The sequence below is a fragment of the Trichosurus vulpecula genome, chromosome 6, assembly GCF_011100635.1.
Source record: "Trichosurus vulpecula isolate mTriVul1 chromosome 6, mTriVul1.pri, whole genome shotgun sequence".
Lineage (NCBI taxonomy): Eukaryota > Metazoa > Chordata > Mammalia > Diprotodontia > Phalangeridae > Trichosurus > Trichosurus vulpecula.
Genome location: NC_050578.1, coordinates 214,552,829 through 214,565,284, shown reverse-complemented (window position 1 = coordinate 214,565,284; position 12,456 = coordinate 214,552,829). Strand labels below are relative to the sequence as shown.

Genomic DNA, 12,456 nt, shown 5'->3' with positions numbered 1-12,456 from the left:
ATTTGCCCATTATCCTTTCCATGCTACTGTGAAGTAAATTTCGTTTTTGTTAGTGTTGGATTGTCTCTGAGTGACTCATTTTGTTTTAATGCTAAGCGTGAACCACCAGCTAGCCTGAATCACGTCAAGCCCACAACCAGATGTTTTCATTATGAGCATCAATAACCATGCTATGATATAGAACAACAAAACTTTAGGAGGTATTGTCTTGATGAAGGCTGCTTGTTTCTAACTAAATGACTTCAGGTTGATTTACTATTTTAATTCTCGTACCTTTTTCTGGTTTAATAGTCTTTCCTGGCTTTTCTCCCTCTATGATCTGTCAAGTCTTTATATTTAGTAGACCTTTCCCTACTTACTAATTTGCTATGGGCTAAAAAAGCAGATAACCAAGTTTCTTGGCAATAGTGTCTAACAAGAATAAGACCTAAAGGCCTCTCATATAAGCAAAATCCATAGGTTAATGCACATGACACACCTATTGAGGGAGGTTGAGTTTTTTTCTTTTTTGCTTCTGTCCAGATTCTTGAATGGGGCAATAGCAGGATAAATGACCTCTGGATAAGTGAGATATTACTGTACAATAAACAAAAAAAAAAACAAAAACCTAAATTTGATGAAGAAAAAGCAAAAGACAAAAAGTAACAAAGTAAAAGAATGAATTGGTTTAAGAAGCCCCCATGAAACATACTTCAAGGATCTGTGATTAGACAGTCTGTAAAAGCTGTTGTGTCTGAAAAATTTATCACCCTATAGTCAATCTGGTGATGCTTCCCTTCACAAAGGCAGCAGAAAAAGCACTGGTTTTGGAATAAAAGGACCTGGGTTCATATTCTGCCCTGGTCTTTTATTACTTATGTGACCTTGAACAATTCACTTTAACCTCTCTGAGCTTCAGCTTTCTTGTGTGTAAAATGATGGGGGTGGATTAGATGGTCTCTAGGGCCCCTCCTAGTTCTAAATCGATGACCCTATGTAGGTAGGCTAGCTCTCTAGAGGCTGCTGCTGGGCCCATGTGCAGATCTTTCTAGCTCGGCAGGGCCTGACAGAATCTGGGTTCTACTGGTACAACCCTCAAGAGTTCATGATCATCTCTAAGCCTAAAGAAGCTCAGAGCAGGGTCTCTGGAGAGGTGTCATCATACATAATGCATAAATGGAAAGAATGACTGCCCCAAGTCTTTTTTTCTGATGTTCACTTTGAGGACATGAAAATTCAGGATTCTGGATTCAGGATTCAAAATTCTTCTTAAAGTCTGTAATGTCCCCAACTACTAGTGCTCCCTTCCTCCTCAAATTATGTTATATTTAGCTATCTCTATACATGACACCTCTCCCACCCCCAAGAGAATAGAAGGCCCTCACAGACAGGAAGTATTTCATTTTTGTCTTTACATTCTCAGTATCTAGAACAATTAGAGTAGAATTGAGAACTCTCAGAAAAGTTAATTGGACAAATGAGAAAAAATGGTGATCCAGAGCACCTATAAGATGAATCTCTGAAACAGAGAATGGCAGGTATAGAATTCAAAAGTGAAGATCTTAAGGAAAATTAGCAAGCAATTTCAAAGAATGCTGCATATATACCAACATCTGTTTCAAAAAAATACCCAATATTTAAAGAACATGCAAGTTCTATACAACTGAAAGATATTGACCTTGAGGACAGTATGCACAGAAATAATTTTAAGATCACAGATTTCAAGAAAAATGTGACATGAAAATCCTAAAAACTATAAGAAATAACACATGAAAGTTGACCAGAAATGTTGAAAATAGAGGGTAGGTTGTTATACAACAGAATCCACAAATCATCAATACAGACTCCAAGCTTTACTCCATAAGGAACACAGTGATTAAACTTCAAAATTTCAATGTCAAATAACAAATATTGCAAAAAGCCAAGGAAAAAGCCTTTAGCTAACAAGGAAAACAAATTTAAATAGCCCATGACTACTACTAATCTAAAAGAAAGCAGAGAAGAGATTGTAATCAGATATTCTGAAAAGCAAAGGCGATTAGGGTGTAAATGAAAATAGACATTTGAAAAATCTGAGGCATTAGAGTCGTTATTCCAAGAGAAACCAGATAGAAGCAAGATATTTGATTTCAATTACTTAAAATGAGAGAAACACACACACACAGAGTAAATAACCAGAGTTAACATGAAAAGACAAAATAATGAAATCAATTTTCTCATGATTCTAGGACAAGAAAAGGCTACTATTTCAAAAATACTTGAGTTGAAGGTTAAAAAGAATATAGATAATGAAGGGGTAAAAGGAAGATTTAAGGGTAGGAAGGGGAACTAAAGAGTCAGCAGGAGAAAAGGAGGAAGAATTGATTAACATTCCATAGACTGAAACCTACATTACCTCATAAGGCAATCACAATAAGTAGAATGGAAGTGAAATTAATACAAAGTTCACTCAAGAAGCAAGAAGAAAGGCAAATGATAAGAAGGAAGTGGGAAATACACTCCTGCTCATCATGGCCTAGAGAGGAAAGGATAAAATGGTCTCTGATAACTCCAACTTGCCTGGATGGATGTGAGACAGTAGGGATGTGGGTTAAGGAACCAAGAAGCACATTTTGAAACAGGTAAGGGGATATTCAAGTGTACTTACACAGTAAGCAGAGGGGAAACAACAGGACCTAATAACAGATTTTATTAGAGGGGACTAGATAACTCAAGAGACACCCTTCCCCCTTCTCCAAGCAAAGGTAAAGCTTTCAGAAATATGTCTCAACCAAAAGAAAAGTACATGTCCAGAAGGTACCATCATTCAGTGTGAACAGAAAGATATATGATATCCTTTATGACAGGCAATTAATAACCATAGAGGCATGGAGTAGGACTAGGAAATAAACTGTGTCCTACCATATTGCTTCTTTCATGAATTAAGATCTTAAGAAGTCTCATTAGAAAATGTCCTTTAAAAAACACAAACAAAATTTTAAAAAGATGGTAAAAAGAAGAGCAAGCATGATCTCGAATTTGCGCCCTCCTCTCCAAAAAAAAGCCCTATCCTATATTGTATGAGCTCTATAGAGAGGATAAAAATGTTTAAGACCAAGAACTATTCCATAATAAATATGTGGTCAAACAATATGAACAAGCTTTTCAATAAGAGAATTATAAACCTTCACCTACCATAAGAAAGTTTGCTCTAAAACACTAATAAGAAGAGAAATGCATATCAAAATTGAGATTTCATTTTATACCACTCGAAGTTAGAAAGATAATTTTTTAAATGGAACAACTCAACAGTGTCAGATGCAGGACAAGAAGAATTACAAATGAGGAAAAGCCATCATATTTGCTGATTAAAAGAAAACAACTCTGGAGAGAGGAGTTTTAGTTGAAGCCCAATTACAAAGGACTCAGGAGTAAATGAAAAGAGAGAAGTGAAAGCATCAAGCATAGACAATTTTTTCAAGGACTTTGGTTGAGAAAGAGAGAACTATAGAGGAAAGCAGAATCTACTGAAAGTTTTTTAAGGCTAGGGGAGGCTTAGGCATGTTTGAAGGCAACAAAGAAGAAACAATTTTGCAGGAAGAGGCTGAAGATTAGGAAGAAGGGATGATTGAGGATGAAGAGAGGAGGTGGTGGGATAAAGTACACAAATAGAGCGGTTGGCGTTGGCAAGAAGAAAGGCCATCTCTTCGTCAAAAGGGGAAAAGGAGAGGGGGAGATGATGCCAAAGGGTTTTGAGGTGAAGAGAACAGGGAAGCTCATAATGAAACGCCTCAATATTTTTTCAATAAGGTAAGAAGATCCTCAGCTAAAAGTAAGGAAGGAGGAGAAAGTGGTGGGGGGTAGTGTTGAGGAGGAAAACTAAGGTTTGAAATAGCTTCTGTGAGGAATGAGAAAGGATATCAGCGAGGGTATGATAAAAGGTCTGCCTTGCTGAAGTGAGGAAGTTGAGAGGTTGCAGAGCACAAATTTGTAATGAACCCAGTCAACATGGATAAGACTTCCTAAGGCAGATGGTAGCAATACAATAAGGCTGAAGTCTGGCAAAACAAGATGGACAATAGGACAAGGGATTTAACTCCGCCTGTCATTGGAGTAACAGAGAACTTGTGATGAAACACCTCCCCCCAAGAGAAAGGGGGGAGATGATAAGTATGGAATATGGTCACTGTATTGGTTGGTTTTGCTTAAATGTTTTTGTTACTAGGAAGGGTTTAATGTACATGGGGTGGGGGAGAATTACAGGGAAGCGACTGCTGTCCAAACAAAAGGAAATTTTAAAACTTTTTTTTTTTAACATCTCCTTTGCCCTATCACATTCCAATTTATAATTGTGTATAAGTCTTGGCTATACTTCCCCCACCCCAGACCGCAATCTTTCTTTTTTTTTGGGGGGGGGTTGGTTTTTTAGGCAGGGCAATTGGGGTTAAGTGACTTGCCCAAGGTCACACAGCTAGCACACGTGTTAAGTGTTTGAGGCCACATTTGAACTCAGGTCCTCCTGACTCCAGGGCCACTGCACCAACCTCAATCTTTCTGAAGGAAAGGACTGTCACCTTTGAATCATTTTTCCCCAGCCCCTAACACAATATTGCCCTGCACATAGCAGACACTTAATAAATGTGCATTGAATTGTTAAACAGAATTTTATTATGGCCCACTAAGGATGTCATTACTCAATAATTTTCCTAGGACAATGTTATTTAAAGTTTGCCCTTTAAGAGTGAAGGAATTTTTGAATTGTTAAATCCTAGTCTATTTTTAAAGAAGTGTATTTCACATAATCCAGTAACATATTTTTAGGAGAAAACAGTTCAATAAGTCATAAAATCCTGCCCCCCCCCAAATCTCCTAAGTCATATAGTATGGCCTATGTTAAAAGCAGGAATTTCCTCTACCGTTTCCTTAACAAGTAGCCATCCAAGCTCAGCTCTGTGGCTAGATGACATCTAAAATATCATATCCAATTCAGGACACTACATCTTAGGTTGGTTTGCTATTTTAATTTTCATGCCTTTTTCTGGTTTGATAGTTTTCCTGGTTTTTCCTACGATTTGTCAGAAGATGATGAACCAGAAAATGAGGAGGATAAAGGGCACTAAAATCATACCACAACCTGCTAAGTCAAAGGACTATGGCTGCTTAGTTTAGAGAACACAAGACTTAGGAAGAGACATAAACACAGTCTTCAAATGTCTGAAGAAGGATCACAGGGAAAGCTATTAAACTTATTAAACTTGTCTTCAGAGTCCAGAACTAGAGCCAGTGTACAAGTTGCAAAGACAGATTTCAACTCAATGAGGAAAAGCTCACAAATATTTAAAGCTAAAATTGTTCTGCCTCATAAGGTGGTAAGTTGCCATCCCTGGAAGTCTATTCTGGTGAAGACTACATGACCACCTGTCAGATACATTTTGGAGAAACGGTGTGGAGAAGATTGATGAGTCAGGTACAGGCTGAACTTATTGACCACTAGTTTCTTCTAAGTCTGCTTTTTACAATTCAGAAGTTTCTCAGGTCTACCAAACAAAGTAAACTAAAGAATAATTATTATAGGTCTCTGATAAAACAATAATCATAGAAAATAAAAATTACAATCTCTAAAAATATCTGAAATCTAGATTTCTATTATCACATCAACACAGCTGCAATCAATGTAAAAATGTTCAGCCTAAAACTGTACCACTCTTTTTCTATAAGTGAAACAGCAAGAAAGCTCCATAAAAGTAATTTTTCAGTCTTTTGATTAGATTTTCCTCTTTAGATGTAATTGGCACTATCTTAGAGGATCTCAAAGCCAGAGTCATGAGTCACTATCTCAAAAGGACTTACGTTCTGATAGGCAGTCTTGGAAAATACTTCATATATAACTCACCTGTGATGTTTCTTTTGAATATTTTTTGCATAATCCATCTATTCCCATAAAGAATGCCTGAATATTAAAATCAGTCTGAAGAGGGAAACAAAGAGATCATCTAATTATTCTAATTATATTATTAATATTCTAATTATTATCTAATTATTCTAATACAGGATTTGGGTGACATTAAAATTCTTTTTCAAAATGTTAGAAAAATATGTAGACTCTGAATTTAAAAGCAAAGGCATTTAATATATTGTTTATTTTAATGTTAGTGTAGCATGGCCTTGGTCTAATCACTTCAATCCCCTTGGCCTCAGTTTCTCAAGTAGAAAATTAGGATGTTAGTCTACTAGATCAGGGATCTCAAATCTAATTACTCCTACCCACTGGGCTGCTTTTGGACCCAACAAAGTATATTATGCAGCCCTTCATTTCTCAGATTAACCAGTCTTTGGGGAAAACAAACCTAAAACCTGAGTTTAAAAGCATGGATAGTCTCTAAAGTCCCTTCCATTTTAAAAGTTATAAGATTCTATTATATAAAATGGAAAAGATACAAAATATTAAATATAATTTGTTTATAAAAATTATTATCTACATATATGATAGGGCTATTCAAGATATAAGCTTGCAAATTGTCTTTAAAAAAACTGATTTTGTTACAAGGTTCTTCACTAATCTGTGGATAAATTTCAGGGGAATCTATGAAAGTGGATGGGGAAAAAATTACATCTTTATTTTTCACTAACCTCTAAGTGAAATTAGGCATTTCCTTCGATTATGAATGCAGGTACCAAACCATAGTAGTATTAAGCTTTCCCAGACTGTAAAAGGGGTCTTTGACACAAAAAAGTTAAGAACTTTGATTTTAAAAATGACTTGATTTTTTTCTACATAGCCCTAACAGATTCAAACATTTATTACAGTACAGGGTAGTTATTCAAGGCTGGCTGAACAGAATGTGGAGTTCTCAGTTTTTATACTCCTTCCATACAGCTATTGAACTCATTCTGAAATTGTGTGCTCCTCACTTCAAAAAAAAGGAAAAGACTCTCTTTGATAGACTTTGTCCACTGAAAATACTCTCTTCTTAATTTCAACATGCTAACAATAAATATCTGCAGGAGATATATTTAAAACTTAAGCTACTGCCCAAGCTTTCTCTGGGGAGGATTCTGTGTCGTTGAGAGTAACTATTTTTAATTAAGGGCACAAAAAGTCACAGTTATAACCAAGCTACTTTACAATGTGAGTTAACTTTACATCTAACTAACAAAATAATATAACCCTAACAAAACTACTGTACTAGGCAGAATTCACTGATAATTAGCCTCATATTTAGGTGGTTTAAAAAAATAACTAATTTTATATGGTATTAGGAAGTAACCTAAATCTCTGTAATGTCTTAAAGAACTATATCTGAAGAAGTTTTTTTTTAAACTGAACTCTCATAAATCTCAGAAGTCTCTTCAACAACTGTTTTCTAATGGAAATTATTTAAACAACTAATTTTCAGTACCATGGAGACTAACTATACTATAAATCAACAAATTCTAATAATGCAAAAACTATCCCATAGTTCTTTTTTAATGTATGTACTTTAGATGCTCAGAATTTTAATAAAATCTTTGGGTACAACTGAAAGAATAAATGTAAGTTTCTATATACGAGCCACAAAGAATCTTCACATTTAAAAGTAAACATTACTACAAAACTAATAACTTACTTGTTTTGAAAGTAAAATTATACGGCAAGGAGTGCGACAAATCAAACATTCTTCCTTTCTACCTATATAAAAAAGATAAATTTATAATATGTATAAAATTGGCTAATAGTTTAAAGTACACATGACTATATAAAATTAGATTTGAAATTACAAATTTTTTCATAAATGACTATAGCACAGTAAACTACTCTCCATGTTTGGACTGTGGTTAGGAATGTGAGTATAAGGGTATGGTAGAAAGAGCACTGCCTCTAGAGTCAGAGGCCCTGAATTCAAACCCCAATTCTGATGGCAAATCATTTAGCCTCCCAGGACCTCAGTTTCCTCATATACAAAATTAAGGGGTTGGCCTAGTTAATTTCTGACTTCCCTTCTAGCTCTAATCTATGACACTAAGCATACGGATAAAAAGAAAGTGACATTTTCAGGGCTGCATGAGGGCTAAAAATAATATGATCAAAGTCATTCATTTAACTCTGAATTCAGCTAAAGCAGCGATATTGACAATGCTCCTCTGATTTGTTTTTCCATCAGACACGTGAGGTAGGGAGGCGTTCCACAATGAATTTGTGCATGTCTCTTCCACTGTGACATGTGAGCAAGCTTCCTGAGAGGACACAGACAACACCTGACACAGGGAAAGAAAGGGACCAAATACAAGCAGAGCATCCATTGTGCCTGGTGAGCAACAGCTCCCTGGCAACACCTCTGCAGCAGGGCCAAGCTGGAATTATTACCTGGGCACAGGCAGTTTCCCCTGACTGACTCTAACCTCCCTGAGGTCAGGGGCTGCTTTGTTTTGTATTTATGTCTCCAGTGCCAACACAATTCCTGACCCAGAGAAGGCACTTAATAAATGCTTGTTGACCTGACTGGTATGAACAGTTTTCTAAAGAGGAACTACCAACCATCAACAACCACATAAAAGATTATTCCAATCATTAATTCTATGGCTCTTAAAGCCCTTTAAAACCTGGCCCCATCCCCCCCGTTCAGTCTTCTCCCCTCTTGTTCCCTTCCACATGCTGTATGATCAGTGACACTGGCCTCCAGGCTGTTTCTTCAATCCCTCAACTCATGGCACTTTCTCTGGCTGTCTCCCAGGGCTGGGCTGCTCTCCCCTCTTCACTTCTTACTCCTGGTGTCCCTGCCTTTCTTCAAGTCTCAGGTAAAATCCCACATTCTGTATTGTTCCCTCATACTTCTGTTCATACTGTTTCTTTCCCTTCCATCTTGAACTCTAACCCTCTCTCCTTTCCACCTATTCTTTTTTCAAGTCAGTCCTACCTCAAAGTTCTATTTGTAGGAAGCCTTCTCCTACTTTTGTTGTTCGCTGGTTTTAGTCCTGCCCAACCCTTGGTGACACCATTTGGGGTGTTCTTGGCAAAGATACTGGAATGGGTGGTCATTTCCTTCTCCAGCTCATTTTACAGATGAGGAACTAAGGCAAACAGGGCTAAGCGCCCAGGGTCACACAGCTAGCATCTGAGGCCAGATTTGTACTCAGGGGAATAAGTCATTCTAACTCCAGGCCAGGTGCTCTATCCTATCCACTGTACCACTTAGCTGTCTGTACTAGGTACTTAATAAATGTTTTTAATTGAGTTGAATATTAACATAGGCAACAGGAAGCTACTGTGTATAAGGAATATTCATTTGGCAGTAGTCTGAAAGAGGGGGGAAGATTAGAGGAAGGAATTAAGAAAGTTATTGAAACTCCCCAAGAAGGCAGTAAACAGGGCCTGGAATTATAGGAGATATTGGTATAATGGGGGAAAGACAAGATATAGAACCAGAATGCATAGAGCTTGATAACTAAAATATGAGAGGTAAGGAAGAGAAAAATTAGTCAGATAATTTCAAAGATGCAAAAATGGGTGAGTGGCTGGATGCTGCAACCATTGACAGAAAAAGGAAAAATGGTGGTATTCAGCTAGGGAGATTTTGATTCACTTTTGGATATGCTGAGTTTGAAGTGCTTGTGGAAAATCTAGGTAGAGGTTTCTTACAGGTAGTTTGAGACTTAAATCTGGACTTCCAGACAACCATCAGGCTATAGCGCAGATTTGCTTGTCAGCTAAATACAAGTGTTAGTTGTAGCCTTTCGAGTGAAATATATTGATGAAAAAATGTCCAACGCTAGAACCTTGGGGAATACCAACATCAAAGAATGAATGAGCCTTCAAATGACACTGAGAAGGTGCTAGTAAGAGGATAGGAGGAAAGCCAAGACAAAGAGGTGCTTTAAAAACCAGAGAAGAATGTGTCCAGAAGGAGGTGATAGGGTCAAAAGCCACAGAGATGCGGTGGTGGATTATGGGTAAGAGAAGGATGGAGAGATAAGTATTGACATCTATAGCTATCTAGTCAGATTTGGTTAATGGGTTGGTTAGTTTTGCTGAACTGCTCCCCCCTCCCCCAAGAGCTCTCTGGGTAGGATTAAGTGGGAGGCAAATGCATTGGAAATGAAGGTGATAGAAAAAATTAAAATCATAAAAATATTTTTTAAGCTGCAGAGTTGTAGAACAGAGATTGAATGCAGGTGACTGGTGACTTCCAGAGTATCACTTCAGGAAGGAGCTGAGGGCAGAAAGGTACAAGAGTTGACAAATGAGTTGAATGAATGATAAGAAAGTGGAAGCGTGGTCAAGATGGCAGCTGAAAAGCAGGGACTTGCTTAAGCTCTTCCCCAAATCCCTCCAAACACCTGTAAAAAATGGCTCTGAACAAATAGCAGAGGGAAGGTCTCCAGCCCAGGACGGCCTGGATGGTTGCTGGGAAGGGTCTATCGCATGGTGCTGGGAGCAGAACACAGCCTGGCGTGAGCCGCACCAGGACAGACCAGAGAAGGAGTCACCTGGAGCAGGCCTTAGGTCCGTGAATCATTGAGCTGTGGCAGTTACCAGACTTCTCAACCCACAAACACCAAAGACCACAGAGCAGGTTAGTGGGTAAACTGCTAGATCGGGTTAGAGAGTGGTCTGGCCCCAGGACTGGGTGTGGCAGAGGTTGTGTGGCGATGGAGCTCCAGTGTCAGCTGCTTCCAGAGTCCCTGGCTCACACAATGGGAGGGATCAAGTGGCAGACCTGGTTGGATCTGGTCCGCAATCCTGGTTGGCAGTTCTTAGGGGAGGAAGAGCGCTGCTGTGGCAGAGCTTGTGGTGACAGTGGAATAGAAGTAGCTCTGAAAACAGCAGCACAGCCCCTACAGCTTGAGACAAAGCACTCTCTACTCTACAAGCAGTCATACCCTGACAAAAAGCTCAAAGGCTGGGAACAAGAACAGGCAGCAAAAAAGGACGCAGACTCAAACTCAGACTCTAGAATCTTCTTTTGGTGACAAAGAAGATCAAAACATATAGCCAGAAGAAATCAATAAAGTCAAAGAGCCTACATCAAAAGCCTCCAAGAAAAGTATGAATTGGTCTCAGGCCATGGAAGAGCTCAAAAGGGATCTGGAAAAGCAAGTAAGAAAAGCAGAAGAAAAATTGGGAAGAGAAATGAGAGCGATGCAAGAAAACCATGAAAAACAAGTCAATAACTTACTAAAGGAGACTCAAAAAAATACTGAAGAAAATAACACCTTAAAAAATAGACTAACCCAAATGTCAAAAGAGCTCCAAAAAGCCAATGAGGAGAATGCCTTGAAAGGCAGAATTAGCCAAGTGGAAAAGGAGCTCCAAAAGACCACTGAAGAAAATACTACCTTAAAAATTAGATTGGAGCAAGTGGAAGCTAGTGACTTTATGAGAAATCCAGATATTATAAAACAGAACCAAAGGAATGAAAAAATGGAAGACAATGTGAAATATCTCATTGGAAAAACCACTGACCTGGAGAATGGATCCAGGAGAGATAATTTAAGAATTATTGGACTACCTGAAAGCCATGATCAAGAAAAGAGCCTAGACATCATCTTTCAAGAAATTATCAAGGAAAACTGCCTTGATATTCTAGAGCCAGAGGGTAAAATAGAAATGAAAAGAATCCAATGATCACCTCTTGAAAAAAGATCCCAAAAAGAAAACTCCTAGGAATATTGTACCAAATTCCAGAGCTCCCACATCAAGGACAAAATACTGCAAGCAGCCAGAAAGAAACAATTGGAGTACTGTGGAAACACAATCAGGATAACACAAGATCTAGCAGCTTCTACATTAAGGGATCGCAGGGCTTGGAATATGATATTCTGGATGTCAAAGGAGTTAGGATTAAAAATCACCTACCCAGAAAAACTGAGTATAATGCTCCAAGGCAAAATATGGATTTTCAATAAAATAGAAGACTTTTGAGCTTTCTCAATGAAAAGACCAGGGCTGAACAGAAAATTTGACTTTTGATGGGCGGGTGTGGGACGGAGCCAAGATGGCCACATGAAAACAGTGTCTTACCAGAGCTCTCTCACAAGCTCTATAAGATACCTATAAAAAAGTGAATCTGAGCAGATTTGAGTTAGAAACCGCGAGCAGTCTGAGTGGGGCAAATTTTCAAGCCAGCAGAGTCTGAAAGGCCAATGGGACAAATCTGTAGGCTGGGAGAGCACTCAGCATGCAGAGCTACTCCAGACAGCATCAAAGCAGAAGCAGCTTCTGAAACCAACCAGCACGACAGGCTGAGAGAAAGCTGGGTACCCAAAAATGGTGGAGATCCCCAGGCCTCACAATACGAGTCTGTGGAAGCAGGGAGAGGTCGCAGCGCAGCGCCACCAGCTGTGAGATATCAATTCCTGAGGTTTGCAGCCCAAAGGTATAAAATGTGTCTTCTTGAACTTCTGGGAAACATAAGGGTCAGGTAAATGGCTCTAATCCCTCCCCCCCCGACCCAGAGAATTCCTTGGGAAAAAATGCTGGAATAGAGGATACAGAAGTGGGGCTTCAGTGGCCAAGCAGTG

General features: G+C 38.5%; 1 protein-coding gene across 1 annotated transcript in view; it reads right to left on the bottom strand.

Moving 5' to 3' along the window:
- Positions 1 to 12,456, bottom strand: part of RNF212 (ring finger protein 212) — a 46,974-nt gene that overhangs the window by 26,054 nt on the left and 8,464 nt on the right. Inside the window, 2 exon segments of the mRNA XM_036765653.1 lie at positions 5,852 to 5,926; positions 7,566 to 7,627. Of these exon segments, the coding sequence (XP_036621548.1) occupies positions 5,852 to 5,926; positions 7,566 to 7,627 (137 nt within the window).